At 49.7% G+C, this 15,910-nt stretch overlaps 1 protein-coding gene across 3 annotated transcripts in view; it reads left to right on the top strand.

Annotated features, from left to right (window-relative positions):
• Positions 1-15,910, top strand: part of Dpysl2 (dihydropyrimidinase like 2) — a 108,473-nt gene that overhangs the window by 34,244 nt on the left and 58,319 nt on the right. For 2 of the 3 annotated variants that reach the window (XR_005975635.1, XM_041664576.1), the window contains exons 2-3: positions 5,954-6,042; positions 8,382-8,566. Coding sequence is in view for 2 of the 3 variants with exons in the window: in XM_041664576.1 (XP_041520510.1) it covers positions 5,954-6,042; positions 8,382-8,566 (274 nt within the window). In the remaining variant the exon portion in view is untranslated. Of the gene's footprint in view, positions 1-2,563; positions 2,887-5,953; positions 6,043-8,381; positions 8,567-15,910 lie in introns of those variants that run through there. The other variant, XM_041664586.1, reaches the window with a different exon arrangement.

Here is a 15,910-nt window from a genome sequence, read left to right as displayed (position 1 = left end):
TTGAAGCTCTGACTGCTGAGCATGGTGATAGGATGGGAGTCCAGGGGGAGGGGCAGGCAACTACAGTGGCGGCTGACGTCAGTCTCTGACAGGGCACCTCCACCTCACCCCTCCGCTTATTGCCCCAGATGCCTGGGTGTTACCATAAAGACTGTCTCAGTAGGCATTGCTGCTTGCTCTCTTCTGCTGCTGGGTGAGGAACTGCAGGGAGGTAGGCTCTGGAAGAGACTGTGAATGCAGAAGAGAAAGATTCATCCTCGTCATAATGCATTTAATTTTTAAACCCCCAGAAGCCAGGCTGGAGCCCGGCTTCGAATATCCTATTCCCTGATAATGATTCCCTAGGAATTTTCCTTTGAGTGTCCTTAAAGAGAGTTAACAAATACAATTCGGGTTAACCCATCTGTCAGTGTAGACGCTTCTTTCCCACCCCCTCTTATTTGCCTGCATTGAACTGAGCAGTAAAGTTTGCTAAGATAAGCAAACTACAATTATTTTCCTTCATTAATTAAAGTTGATTTTTTTCTTCAGGACCTTCTATGTGCCAAATATTCTCTTAAGCTCCAGTCAGAACAGATAAATCAATTTCAACCTTATGTCTCTGGACATTTATGGGGAGAAATGTCAATTATCATGGGTTAAGAACCTTGTATGTAAAGTTGAGGGAAGGAGATTGGACACTAGTAAGATGGATGGATAGACAAAACAAAATATTCCATAGCAAATTGTATTTAAACCCATTAAGACCAAGAACAGGGAAATGCAACAAAAACGAACAATGTAACTGGAGGCAATTTTGTTTAAATTAATTTGAATCTCATTATCCTTCCCTGACAAGAACTTATTTTTCCTGTGATTTAATAGTTGATTTCCAGCTGAACCTTATTGGTGGCTTTCCCGGAGAGGAAAGCATATTTTTTGCTTTATTTTCTTATTCAATTATTTTTCAGTTCATGATATTGCCCGAGTGGTTCTTGATGCTCCTGTCTCAGCATCCTGAGTGCTGGGATTATAGAATCCACCTGCTAAATTTTGTGAGCCTGGATTCTTTAGCCATTGCTGGCTGACATCAGTCCTTAGGATCTCAGTTGGCCCTTTTAGTGCACATCATAAACGATTGGAACAGGAAGCAAGGACTGGCTTCTGTTTTTTTTTTTTTTCAAGATGCACAGCTTAAATCGAACTTGAACTTGAATGAACTGACCAGGAGCCTCACAGTCCCCTCCCTAGTGGACTGCAGATTTTAAGGCAGGAATTGAAAGGGTGATTTCCCACCTCCTAGACTGGAAAGACTGAAGACCCCTCCAGTGGCCAGGTGCAGAAAACAAAACAAAGCAGGGAAACAGAGCCCCAGGATAATTCTGTCTTTATCTGGCAGGTGTGAGCCAGTTAAACCGTAAACCTCCCTCCCTGAAAGGCTGCCCCACGACCTAGACTAAGCAGCACCCACGAGCATTCTTTGATCTCAAGGTGAGAAGGTCAAAGTCACGCCTCAGCATAAGTTTTGTCATCTGCCTGGAGAACCTTCTCCCGGGGTGCACTGCACCAGTTTTTCCCTTCCCCTGGTATTGTAAGAACATCACAGCCTGGTTTGACAATCAAAGGCTCGTAGGCCTATTGCACTACTGGAGTGCACTTAGTGACTAGAGCTAGTGTTACTCCATGACTCAGTTTCCCCTTTCTATGGGATATAACATCCCCTATCTCCTGTTCTTGCTCCTTCATAATTCATCACGTTGCTTCTGGATGTGGGAGCCTTAGGACTCCCTGCAGCTTTCTCCCCAGATCTGCTGGCGCCACAATTACACAAAAGGAGTCAGTCTTGGAGTGCCAAGACCAGGGGGCAAGACTGGCCCTTTTGGCCCCACAGGCGCTGGCCTCCATCTCTTGTTCTTGGTAGCCCGCAGTCACACACACAAAAACAAAACAAAAAACGTTCTCGGGCGGGGCGTCCGCTGCCCAGCAGCCCACGACCTTCCCGGATGCTGTTCGCGTTCCTCCAGCCGTCAATCCCCTGTCGCAGCAGCCGCTGCAGGGCGGAGGCCGCGCCTGGCGAGCGGGGCGGGGGAGGCCGCGGTGCAGTCGCGCGCTCGCCGCCAGCGAGGCCATTGGCTCTGCGCAGTCACCCCACGCGGGGCTGCAGCGGCGGCCTCCGCGGATTGGCGCGCGGGCGGGCGTGTGCGTGCCGCCCGGGTCGAACTGAAGCCCCTCCGTCGCGGGCTTGCGCCCCCTCCTCACCCTCCCGGGACGACCACTCCTCCATTGTGCCCTGCATTGCAGATGCAGCATCTGGGGCTGCTGCCAGCCGCAGTCCCCACTCGCCCGCCCAGGCTCAGAGAAAGGGCGCGAAAGGCGCGCCCCGCGAAAGGCGCGCACCCCGCTCGGGCGCACGCACCGCGCCCTGCGCGCACTGCAGCAGTCGCAGCCCGGGCGCTGCGCCTTGCCCCGCCTTTCTCATTTGCATATCCCACGATCCTGTCCAATCAGTGAGCGTCTCTCGCGAAGCGGATGGCTTTTGCCTAGGAGGAAAGGGAGTGGCTGGCAGCGCATGCGCGGTGGTGGCTGACTGGAACCAAGGCTTTTATTGCTGTAGTTTATTTCCACCCCCTTCCCTCCTGTTCTCTCTCCCTCTTTCTTTTTTTCCGCCCTAGCTGGATCTGTGTTGGAGGAGAGAAGAGACCGAGGATTGCGTTTGTCTCTTATAGCTTTGAAATCCCCTAACAGCAAGACCAGCTAAGGAATTGGACTTTTTTCCTACAAAAATATATATTTTAAACGAAATCTTCTTTTCCGGCTGTCTTTGCTTTAAAGCTGTCGTCTTGAAATTATCCCCCTCCCCCAGGAGAGATGTCTTATCAGGGGAAGAAAAACATTCCACGCATCACGGTAAGTTTGGTACTCGGGAAACGCGAACAACCTTTTGTGACATAGAATAGCTGAAGAATGTATTTTAAAGGCGGAGGAGAGAGACTCAACTTTTCCTTCTTGTTGCCAACGGTGGCGATGGTGGTGAAGGTGGGGGGTGGGGGGTGGGAGATGTAATAACAGTTACAAGGCAAGCAGTTTGCAAGGCGTTGAAATAGGCGCGGGAGTGCATGGAGGTAGCGCGCCAGATTCGCTGTATCCTTCATTGTCAGTACGAGATGCTGCAGCGCTGCCCGCGGGGTGCAAGCAAATGGATGCCAGATTGAATATGCATGGTCGACGCTCGGATATTGTTCTCCGGCTGCGTGCTACGAGGCTAGGCTCCCGGAGCCTGGTGGTGGGGAGCCTGGAAAACAGATCCTCCCGTGTCTCCCGCCCTCTCCAGAAAGAGCTTTCTGGAGCCTTCTTCCTGCGAGAAGGAGCGAGTTCCAGCCCGGAGGCGTCATGACAGCAGAGGGATGCTGGAAAGGGCAGGGCGTACCGGGATGATGCGGAGGGAAGGAAGGATCGGGACTCGATGATGAACAGAGAAGGGCGGGAGCTTTTTGTGGACCCGGAGGACCAGGGGAGCCCTGTGGTTTGGGGCTGGGGTCTTGGCAGGGCTCCCGTCTCTCTTTCTCCATCTTTCCTGCCCCTTCCGCCACCAGGGAGGCGGTTGTGGTGGCGCATACAAAGCGGGCTGGGCGGGTGGGCGCTGGGGACAGCAGCGAGCAAGCTCGCGGAGGTAATGGCGCTGGCTGCTGGCTGTGACTCGCGCAGATGGCCCGGCCTGCCCTAGACAATGATCACCGTGGCCGAGGTGCTGGCCTCGTTCATCCCTGCCAAGCATCTCTGGGAGGAATTCGCGATGCTTCGGGGATGCAGCGGGTGGTGCTCCAACCCTCGTCCTCTCTTTGCGTCTTTTACTGGGGGGAAAAAATCTCACCGGTTATGTTTTCTACATCCTCGAAGGAAATCCCGGGCAGGGAGAATCGCCAAGGAAATTCATTGTTATATAATACTGTGCGATTGCACTGGCCAGCGTGTGGCCGGCTATGACCCAGCGACACGCAGATTTGAAATCATCTTCCAAATAGTGAAGATGGGTTTTAAGGCCGGATTTGAGGGCGAGCCTTTTCTTTCCTTGACTCTGGGGCCCCGGGACCCCGGCCTCCTTTCCCTGGTGCACAAGGACACACCCATCTTCTTACATCTTACATCTGTGGTGTAAGAACAGTTGGCCAAAGGAGGGGGCGTGTGCCTGGGGTTTCTAGCTTGGGCTAGGTGGGTACTAACTAGCCTTTCTTGAAGCCCCCTCTCCCTCCAATCCCCGGTACCAGATCCCAAAGGATTGACACACAGGATGCAACATACAGTGTTCACTGCCCTGAAGGACCGCATCTGGGAAGCTGGGCAGTGGGGGTGGGGAGGGTTCCTGCAAACCTCTTGTGATTAGCTGACTTCCTGCACGAATAAGACAATTTCATTTTGACAGTATGGGGAGGGGGAAATTAGGCAACCACCACGACCACTTTTTAAAAGAGCGCCCCCTCTATCCTGGAAAAATATCTAGTCCTATACCCTAGGACCTATTGGTTCTCTCTCCCTCTGTCCTGTGGCCCGCCTCTTATGTAAGAAGCCTTCTAGAAGGCTCTAGATTGAACAGACTGATTCCCCCCCCCCCCCCCCTCCAGCCCGTTGTCGAGGGGAGGGGTGTGGTTTTCTCAGTGATGGCACTGACAGGTACTTCTGTGAGGAAGGGGAGGTAGTGAAGGACAGGACTTACTACAGACATTCAGCTCAGGGGAGAAAAGGAGGGGTCCCTGCAGGCTTAAGCCCTCTGAGCCTCAGTTTCCTCATGTGTCCCAGTAGCCGAATCTTGCCCCATTCACTTCACAAAGGTAAAGATTTTTTTTTTTAATTTACCCTCTCCATGATGACAAGGCTTTCCCAGTGCCTACATCTGGATAGAAGACCCTGCAGTGTAAAACTGAACCGACCTTGTGTTTCAATGTAACGGAAGCAATAAATACCTCCTAAGCCCAATAGCGTTTACACTTATGCACAACTGTATCTTGTTTTCTTTGTTCGGAAGCATCATGTGTCTGTTTTAAGGAAAATTTCCCTTTTCTAGGTAGTTGCAAAGCACAGGTAGTACTTGCTGAGGTTTTCTTTTGTACTAGAGTTCTGGGCTGACTGTTTTCAAGATGAATGCTGTTCTTTGAAAGGCGTAGCATAATAAAAGGGGAATGGCTCTGCAATAGCCAACCTGTGCTTCCTCCCAGGTTGATGACATCACATACACCCCATCCACAGTGTCTTGGATAGCTGTGAGCCAGAAGATAGCACCTCTTTTACATGTTCTTGGCTGGATTAGCCTTTAGTTTTAGTATTTTTTTTTTTTAACACTCAAGTGGGTCAACCATCTGTAGCGGTATTAGACTTAAAAAATTCCCCATGTCTAATTTATCATAAAACTCTTGTTTCTTGTTAGATGGGTGTCTGTTTTTATAGTTCCTCCTTTGTCCATGCACTCGCTGTGATTTACCACAAAGATAAACGAACACAGAGTGGACACACTAAGCTGAATGCCTGTTATGGCTGAAGCCCCTGTGTTTGTGTAGCATATGCTATGACAACAGACTTTTGGTCAGTTTTCCCTGACAAAAAGTTTGCCAAGACATTACTTTCCTACACGTGGGTGGATTTTTTTTTTTTTTAAAGATGAGGTTTAGCCAAAAATCATTTCAAACGCCTTGTCTTTTTTAGCTGGAATGTTCTATAATGCCCCCCTCTTTTTTTTCCTTCTTTTCAGGTCTAAGATGTTCTTGAAAAGATGATTTGTTTATGTAGGCTGAGCTTACTCATCAGGTGATGAACAGCCTGCCTAGCATAGGTTCACTTTGGTTAAGGTACCTCCCCAAATTACCCGACTTTGAGCATCACTCTTGAATGGTGAAAACATACCTTTAGCCCCCCCCCCCCCTTGAGAATGGTGCTTCTTCTAGGTCAGTTATATGTTGTGACCTTGTTCCTCTCTTTGTTACAGAGTGATCGCCTTCTGATCAAAGGTGGCAAGATTGTGAATGATGACCAGTCCTTTTATGCCGACATATACATGGAAGATGGGCTGATCAAGTAAGTATGATTCTGTGCTATGCATGTACATATGCATCGCCCACACATACACATACGTACACACGCACACACACACACCCAGACACTGTGTTCCTAAGCTTTAGCTTCTTTCATGTAAATAGTCTCAAGTTTTAATGACTCTATGCTTGGGCTGGGAATGTCGTAACATTGGTCCAATGTGCATCTGGCATTAGTCAGGCCCTGCTGAAAAACCCGAAGTGACCAATTTAGCATATTTTAAGCTTGTTTTTATTGGTGGTAATTAATGAATTTGGGGAATTCAGATTCAGGGAATTTGAAGTCACAGCACACATGAGCACCCATGTATTATGTAATCTGCTATTTTGAGCAGAGGTGACACAGCCGCCTCCTGGAGCCAGCTCACAGACTCGGTTCACGATAGGCTGCATGCGCTTCAGTTTTCCTAGACTGTCGTCGTTTGGGATGGAGTGCTCAGGCACAGCACATGAAGGTGGACAGCAGCCTGTCCTGCTAAGATGTGTACCCGCTTGCTTAATTAGGGAGGGCCACAGGATATTGAGTTAATTATCAGCAACTCAGATAAATGACTGCCTGATGCTGGAGGGGTTTTAGGGCTCATTCTTTTTCAATTTTTTTCCTTTTAGACTTATTTTCTGTATGTGAGTGTTTTGCTTCCATGTATGTATGGATACCACATCTCTGCCTTTGAAAGTCGGAAGAGGGCATTGGATCTCTGAAATTAGAATTATGGATGGTCATTAGCTACCTGTGGGTGCTGGGAATTGAACTCAGGACCTCTGGAAGAGCAGCAAGTGCTCTTAACCCCTGAGCCATTTCTCCATCTCTGCTGTATTCTTGAAGAATCATTGAGGCCCGTGTTGCTTGTGTATTGGGTTTTGGGTTTGGGGATTCTGGGACTCTGGAGGGTTAACGGAGCAGAGTGTACAGCAGTATCTTCATGCATCTCCTCTGGGGACAGCTCATGGGCTCTGGAGAGAGAGCACATCTGTTGGAAGGCAAGCAACCCAGCGAACGACATCCTTTAAATAAGCAGTGCTCATCAGACTCTCGCAGCCAGTGAGTCTGGAGAGGGGCAAGCTGCGCTGGCTGCGATTGCTTGGACGCTCACCCTGACCGGCGAAGCCAGAATGGTCTTAATGTTTCCACAGTTAATGCTTTCTCCATGTGTGTTTGTCTGTAACAGCCTCAGCTCTGGGCGGTCACAGGCTATGACTTTCTTATTCCTTTTGCATCCCCAATCGTAGGCGAGCATGATGGGTCTGGCCGAAGGACACTGGCCTGGAATGGGGCGGCCTGATGCTATTTTTAGTCATGTTTATTTGTCTTAGAAATTTAACTCCTCCTTGATGAATTTTCCCTTAAAAAATTGGTAAAAAGATGTAGTAAAATTAAACAAATTAATTGAACGATGAGATCTTGTCTCAAAAATAAAATTCTACAGCTGGTTGGGATGGCAGCCACCTTTAATCCCAGCACTCGGGAGGTAGAGACAGGAGGACCTCTGTGAGTTTGAAGCCAGCTTAGACTACAGAGTGAGTTTTAGGATAGTTAGGGCTTGGTAGAGAGGCACTGTCTCAAACAAAACATGAAACCCTCAAACACAAATCAAAAACGTTGCCACAACACCCCTCCCCCTCAAATAGCATTGATATTTGTTTTTCTACTTTTATCTGACTCCATGTGCACCTGCTTCCATATTCTACGATTATTGGAATTTCAGTGTTTGCTTTTTAGTTTTCTTTTTCCCTCCTTGTTTTGCCCTCTCTACACTTTTCCACCTCTGTTTTCCCTATATTGAAAAGGAAAACCGTGAAAACAAATGTTGGGAGATAGTTCTAGCGCGAACTGCCCTGGGAAACTAGCCGAATGGCGGCGTGTCCGAAGAAGGCAGAGTGAACGTCATATAAGTGTTGGGGGCCTTGTCAGTATTCCAGCTTTGGGGTCTCTGAGAACTAGCCATTGAATGAGGAGTTTGCTGCCTTGTGTAAATTGTGCTTTGAGGACAGGGGCCTCATTCTCCAGTGCTGGTGGGTCAGGAGCTCCCTCTGTAGCCAAGACTACAGAACTTGAACTAGAAGTAATCCCCGTGTCAGTCTCCCAAGTTGCTGGGGTCATGCAAGCCCCCGTGCCTGGTTTTTCCTCATTGTTCCCCATCTGCTCATGTTTGGGGATGAGGAGTGGGTGGGAGTGCTCCCATGAAGGATGATAGGGATGACTCCAAACAGAAGTGCTCGCCACGTAGTGAAGGTCTGTTGATAGCGCGATGAGGACAGATGTCAGATCCGATTTGATTCCGCCTCTCATTGGTGCCTCTCTCACCGACTGTGCTTTCTCAGGCAAATAGGAGAAAACCTGATTGTACCAGGGGGCGTGAAGACCATTGAAGCCCATTCCAGGATGGTGATCCCGGGAGGAATCGACGTGCACACTCGCTTCCAGATGCCTGACCAGGGAATGACGTCAGCAGATGATTTCTTCCAGGGAACCAAGGCGGCCCTGGCTGGGGGGACCACCATGATCAGTAAGGCTCGGGCACTGTCACCTTAGTGTGGCTTCAGCGCAGCGGGGAGGGGGGACGGGGGGGGGGAGAGTCCTTGTTGCTAGATTGTAACGTTGGCGAGCTGAGCAGAGCTCTGAGCGAGACCATAGAGAAAGTAAACTGTCTTATTCCCTTAGCCTCGTATTCTGCTAAGCTCTGTGTCTGCAGTTGAACTTGAGGATGGTTTTCTGGGGGAATTCTGAAAGATAAGAGGAGGGCTGGCAGCTCCATCTCATCTGGTACTTTTGTCCTCCTTGACTTCCGCATGTGACTGGGTTATGAAAATATGGCATTTGAAGCCACAAATATTAGATTACAAAAATTCCAAGGATATTTCTCAGAGTGAAGATAGGATAGATGGAGCATATTCTGTTTGTTTTCCAGACAGGGTCTTACGTAGCCCAGGCTAGCCTCAATCCCTATGTGTAGCAGAGGTTAGTGACTGGTTTTATTTCCCTGCCTCCCAAATGCTTGGATGATAGGCATATACCACCACACTCAGGAGCAAATGGAGTGGTAGCCTGAAACCTCCATTCCAATAATGTGAAGCTCAATAGAGGGTATACTTTGTAGCCTGGGCTGGACACTACATGAGCTAGGCTGCTATACTTGGAAGAAGGCCTGCTGGTATTAGCTGTTTGTTAAACAGGAACGCTGTAGGCACACATGGTGGTGCCCTTTCATGTGTCAGTCCCAGGGTTTCGTGTTCTCGAGTCAAGCAAATTTGAGGTGTGATCACTGGTCATAGCAGCCATGCTCCGGGTTTGCATGTGAACGGTTTGATTCCGGCATGCCTTTTGACAAGGGGTCTGGGGAGGTGGGTACTGCACAATGGCCTGTCAGAGTCCTGTGTTAGAAAAGGGATTTTATCCAAGAGCAAAAGTCAGTATGCTGTGTCATGAAGGAAGAGTTAACAGTGGGGTTGGGAAGAGGGTTCAGATCAATACGGAAAGGACCACAGTTGATGCCTTTTGAAGCCTGTTTTCCTGGGGGTTTCTCAGTGATGACTGTGACTTTGGGGAGTCTGTCTAGAAGATTCTCATCTGTCTTCCTGGGGTTTTCTTGGCGATGACTGTGGCTTTGGGGGAGGGTCTGTCTAGAAGATTCCCATCTGTCTTTCTGAAGCTAGAAGTGCACTGTCCCATGTCTCCTGCATTTTAAATCACACCTGACTCCCTGGTGTTCCCATCATCCTAGTCTTCAATCTGAAGCACTAGGGACAGCAGTCTGTTCCCTTGTCACACCTGTGAGGCAGATCCTTTCGGGTGTTCCTTGCTGCTCTGCCTTGCTCTAGTCTTTTGGGTGTCATTCCTGGGAGGGCCTTTCATGCAAACCCACCTTAGCTTGCTGCTCTATTGGCTGCTTGGGGCTCACTGGGATGAATGGACCCTCCCTGATCCCCTTTTGTTTCTGAGCAGCGCTTGTGGGCTTCCTTCCCTAGGCAAGGCATTTCAGTATGTCTTGTGCTAATCCAGGGGATCTAAGATGGTCACTCGAGGGCCCCAAGGAGATTTCCAGGAAAGGGCAGTGGGCATGATGGCCGCCTCTGTCTGTTGGGATGAAATGTGATGGCGTTTTAGTGCGGGTTCAAGGTGCAGGCAGTTTAGCTCAGCGGTAAGTGGGTTTGATGACCAGATCTTCTAGAACAGAAGGGCTGAGCCTCTCTCTCAGCAGTAGAACTCTGTATGGGAGGTCCTGAGTTCGAACCACAGCACTGTAAAAGGTGGAAAGAGAAAGTCTGTGGGTAAAACGGTGCTCAGGGTTGCCACGCCCTACTTCCGTTGCTTTGGCAACGACTCTTGCCAAAACCATGGTTGCTGATGCGGGCAGGATTCCCAGCAGCCTCACTGCTCTCCCCCTCCTGGGTGCAGGTGAGGACTTGGGATTTTTTTTTTTTCCTGTCTTCTGCTTGCTGGGTTCACTTATATTCTGCCCAAGTATGTGGCTGAAGCTTGCTTTGTGAGGCAGGGGCATAGCTTCGTGTAACTCAGAGCCTGCTTCTTTAACGGGGCCCTGGCTTCCTGAGTACATGTTGAAGCCAGAAAGAAAGGCTTTGGGTGTTTTCAAGTGCAAACTTGAAGGGCTTCTGGCTGTTGTAGAAACAAGCAGTTGGGTAAATTGGTACAAAGACTGCCCACACCTTTCTCCCCCTCGTCCCTCCTACCTCCTCTAATCCTTCTCACCTGCACTGGTGGGTGAATCTTTACCTCTTTCCTTCTGGCCCTGGAGGCTCCGTTTCTGTCTGGCAAAGCCCTGCTGCCTGCTGAAGAAAATGCAGCCGCGTGTTCCAGTGTAGAAGAAGGTGACACATCACCAGCAGAATATAGTTAGCATCAAGCCAAGCTGCTGCTGAGCCTTACACAATGGGATCTTTGTGAGGGGACCAAGTGTAGGGTGGCAGGATGCCCTTTGCCCTTTCCATCCAGGGATGGGTGGGCAGTGACACCAGACATAGGGCATCCAAACTGGCCCCATAGTCATGGCGGAGACTGGAGGTGGGTTGTGGGAGTGGCTGGAATTTTGCATTGGGAAAATGGGAGTTGGTGCTAGCACTCCCCCCACACAAGGGTACTAAAATTTGAGTATGCCACAGTAAGACTGGCGTAGTATTTGCATATTGTCTACCTACACCTTCCTGGAGACTTTGAATAACCTCTAGATTATTCATAACACCTAATGCGATGCAAATGTTGGGGGAAGTTACTATCATGCTGTCTTATTCATAACACCTAATGCGATGGAAATGTTGGGAAAATTATTGCCGTGCTGTCTTATTTCAGGGTGTGTTCTAGTTTGCTTCCTGTGGCTCTAAGAGCCACCACGACCGAAAGCAGCTTGTGAAGGAGAGCATTTTTGCCAGCCTACACTTCCAGGCCACAGCCCATCCTTGAGAGAAGTCAGGACAGCAATCAAGCAGGAGCTGTAGAGAAGCGCGGCTCACTGTTCACTCTGGCTCATTTTCTTAGCTGGCTTTCTTACAGGGGCCAGGCCTAGGGATGGCGCTGTCCACAGTGGGCTGGGCCCTCTCACGTCAATCACTGGCCACAGGCCGACCTGAGGGAGGCAGTTCTCTAGTTGAGGTTCTTCCCAGGTGATTCTAGGTTGTCACGGTTACAGCAGAAACTAACCAGCGCAGGGCTTAATGATAATAGAAGTCCACACAGGTTTGGTAAGATGCAATAAAAGAAAGAAAAAAAAATGAATCTGGAGTGAGTCGAATTATCAGGTGCTGTGAACACAGAGGGGGGCATCCCTCGGAAGCCTGTGCTGGTTCCACAGGCCGAAATCTCCAGGGGCAGAAGCTATGGCTGATGCTGCTGATCTAAACCCAAGGTTTTTCCTAGAGGTGTGGGACTTGGGCACAGTGCCCCCCAATGGCCCCTCTGCTGTGTCTCCAGCACCCAGTTCCAGAGCGTTGCTTCTGCAGTCCCACAGGCTTGCTTTCCAGAGCCTCCCTGGGTCTTCACTCATGCTAGGACATTTTGCCTCTATATCCATCCAATTCCTGCCTTTGCTTCCTGCTCCTCTAGTTTGGCCCCAACCTTCTGTGGCTGAACTCTTTTTTCCAAGCCTGGCCTGCCACTGTGCCCTTCCTCTGACCCCATCGGTGCTTCTCTCTTCTTCAGAGAACGCAACCCAAGCTGTCTGCCACGTGAGGCAAACCTGCTGACTAGTCTCGATGCCTATCGACTCCTTGACTGTCTTTCCTTCTGTCTGTGAGACTCCTCACCGCCTTTGAGGTTCAACATAGGTACCCCTCTCCCTGGAACCTGTAACTTCTCTGTACTTTGGCAAAAGATGGGCTTTTATCTCATACTCTGTGGCACTTAGTTTCATGTAATGTATCCATTGAAGCCCTCTGTTTTGTTGTCAAGCTTCCCCCCAAGCAATGTCAGTGCTAGGAGGGTTGGATGGATGATGCATGGATGCATGGATGGATGATGGATGCATGCATGCATGATGCATGGATGGATGGATGCATGCATGATGCATGGATGGATGGATGCATGATGCATGGATGGATGGTTGGATGGATGGATAAAAGAAAACTCCAAGGGCTCTTGATTTGAGTGATGCTGCATGACTGGGTCATGAGGGTTTGTGAACTCTGTGTCTTGTCCTCGGTATGATGGCAGTGACTGTTCCTTTAGTGCTCCAGCCACCCCGACCAACACCAGTGCTGTGCTCAGCTCTGCCAGCAGTTGGGGAGAGCCCAGAGCTCAGGTGTGTCAGCCTGTGGTTGTGGACGGGGCAGGCTCTCTCCCGGAATTGTCCCTGCATAGATGCCGGAGCTGGAGACGCACGATGGTTTGCATAGCTAAGAGAACTTGCCGCCTGTGGACAGTAGCACGACAGAAGCCATGCGTCCCTAGGGACCCTGGTGGACTCAGAAGCCTTTCCCAGGACCCTTTGTACTTGTCCCAGCTTTTTCTGTGGGTGAAGGAAGATTGAGGGGACGTGGCTCAAGAGTACCACTGTGGTACATCCGTTGCTTGTCATTTGCTCATCCGCGTGGCATTGGGTTTGCGCCTTGCCTGTGGCAAGCCTGCGTGTGAACACAGGGAGAGCTGAATGTGTCTGTAACGGATACTTTGATTATTCCCTTTGCAGTGCTCGCTTGACTCTGGTTAGAAAGTGTTTACCAAATACCCAACCACATCACACTAAAGTTTCCAAGTCTAGGACCAAAGTTGTCACCACAAAATCTGCCTGTGGTCATGATTAGAAAGCCATGTTATCCCACATACTGTCTGCGTGGACGCCCCACCTCATTCAGTGTCTTATCTCTCCCAAACCCTACGTGATTTGCCTAAGGCCATGAAGGTCTTCTCTGGACTTGCTCAGGTGTCACTGGGTGGCTGTCTGGATTAGAAGGCTTTTGTTCATGACTGTGCCAATTGCTTGATACCTGTTGCTGAGGAGAATAAAGAGGAGCATTCTGGATAGCCATAGAGCCCTTCCTGAAGGTCTCACGCTCATGTCTCATGTGAATTTTCTCTCTGAGGAGCAGTTCTATCCCATAGATCCATTTCAGGGCCATTGTGGGAGTTACCATGATCTACCAGGGGTTCTTTGTTGTATCCTGGTTCTGAGAGTTGGCAGTCCAGCCTTAGAGATCAAACCAATTTAGGAAGGGATGGTCTTCATCCATTGAAACATTGCCCTTCTCTCGGATCTCAGTCTCCACTCTGGCTGTGGGTGTTGCACACGGATCCGGGCAAGTCTGACCTCCTGGATGCTTGCAGAGCCTCTTCTTCGTTTTTTCCTAGGGTGTCCAGACACGTAGGAACTTTCCCCTCAGTCTGGTTAGTGAGAGTGATGGCTGAGGCCAGGAGGAGTGGGGGGGAGGCTGCAGAGAACATGTTGGGGCTACAGTCAGGTCTCTCCAACCCTCATATGAATGAGTGCCAGGCTTCCATGGCTCAGTGTCCCAGTTTCAGGGTTCCCGTTGGTAGATAAGATTCCATGACCTAAAGATCCCCTGTTCTATATCCCAGCTGAATAAACTAGGCAAAGACTTCTGGAGGGCAGGGCTGAGAGCTCGGGCCATTTCTTTATGCCCATGGCTCTCTGGGAGCTAGCTACACTGGCTCCTTGGCGGGTTGCTTTATAGTGGTCCTGTACAGCCATTTGTCCCACACCTGACAGAGAACTGATGTGTGTAGCTCTAGGGGTGGGTGTTGGGCTGTGGAAGACCTGGGCCCTTGCCCCCATTTTCTCTCGTCTGCTTCCTCTTGGTAGCCGCCCTACCCCTTCAGATTCTGGAGCATCCATGAATCTGGGGAAGGGCAGTGCTTACCTTCCTCAGTGTGGTGATGCTGCAGCTGTCCCTGGCCAGCTTCCGTACTGAGTCACAGGGTAGAAGGGGTTTTGTAAACAGAGGCAGCGTGCTTAGTCACTTCAGGAATGAACTTCACTCTGCTTAGCGGCCAGCGAGCACCCCTCCTTCTGCTCAACACAGGAGCTGGGGATTCACTAAAGTGCTTCCCATGCAAGCTTGAGGACCTGAGTTCATTCCCAGAACGCATGCAACAAAAGCTGGGCGTGGTAGGGAGATTTTCGAACTTGTAATCTCAACACTCTGAGGAGACTGGACAATTCCTGGGGTTTCCTGGCCAGTCAACCTAACCTGCTTGGTCTTTCCCAGGCCAGTGAAAGACTCCATCTCAAACACAAACACACACGCATACACGCACGTGCCTACACACACACACACACACACACACACACACACACCATACAGTGGAGAGCACTGTAGGACCAACATCAGAGGATCAGAGGTTTCTTTCCTTTGACTTCGGTATAGGCTACCTTTCTATTGCTATAATAAAATACTGTGACCAAGGTAACTTAGTGGAGAAAGAACTTATTTTGTTTTAGTGGTCCAGAGCGATAAGAGTCCATCATGGCAGTAGGAAGGCATGGTGGCTGCGTCAGGAGCTCCTCAGCCATCAGCACATAGCAAAGAGGGTGAACTAGAAGTAGCTCAAGGATTTCAACTCTGAAAGCCTGACCCCTTCTTCCAGCAAGGTTCTACCACCTAAACCTATCCAAACAGCACCACCAACAGGGAACCAAATATCCAAATCCCTGTGACAATGGGCGGCGTTTCTCATCCAGACCACTGCAGGTTGCACACATACCTGTTCATGCAGAACACACACACACACACACACACACACACACACACACACCTGCTCATGCAGTATACACAATAAATGGTGTGCAATGGTTAAAAAAAACAAAACTGAGTGCCTTAGGGACTGGTTGGCCAAGGGATGTGTTGCTTTTTCCCCTCATCATTGATAGCCCTGGCCCTAAGTTTCTCCCTTAAGGCTCCTTTCATGTCCTTCTTTTCCTCTTTGAGTAGCCATTTTCCCCCCATTTCTTCCCAAGTGATGATCCCTTATTTCTTCGGGTTTTGAGGGCTCTGCCTCAGACTCATTGCCATTGTTGGGTGAGGCCTTTGCCATTAGTCAGCCTTGCTGCTGTGGTTAATGGTGAAGGGGGTTGCAGTGAGTAGGAATTAAGCCCTTTCTGGCTAACCCATTTGGGAGGCCGCACCTTTAGAATGTGACTGAAATGCTCCCCTAATGATAGAGTAGATGCTGCCTGAAGTTGGGTTGTGGTGGCTCAGGGCCCCTCTCCAGTAGAGGGAATTTTGTAGTGATCTCTGGCCAACATTAAAAAGTATAATGGCACACTCGGGCCCCCTGGGGAGTTTTAAACAAACTCCAGGCACAGTAACTTCTATTTCTAGGTGGGTTTAGCCTTGCTAGTTTGGAAGCTTCCAGCGTCTAAGATTTTGTTTTAACAGTCGGGCTT

Source organism: Microtus oregoni, unplaced genomic scaffold (genome assembly GCF_018167655.1).
Source record: "Microtus oregoni isolate MIOR12 unplaced genomic scaffold, Mior012 000001F_ref0000356, whole genome shotgun sequence".
NCBI lineage: Eukaryota > Metazoa > Chordata > Mammalia > Rodentia > Cricetidae > Microtus > Microtus oregoni.
This window is presented reverse-complemented; position numbering and strand designations above follow the sequence as displayed.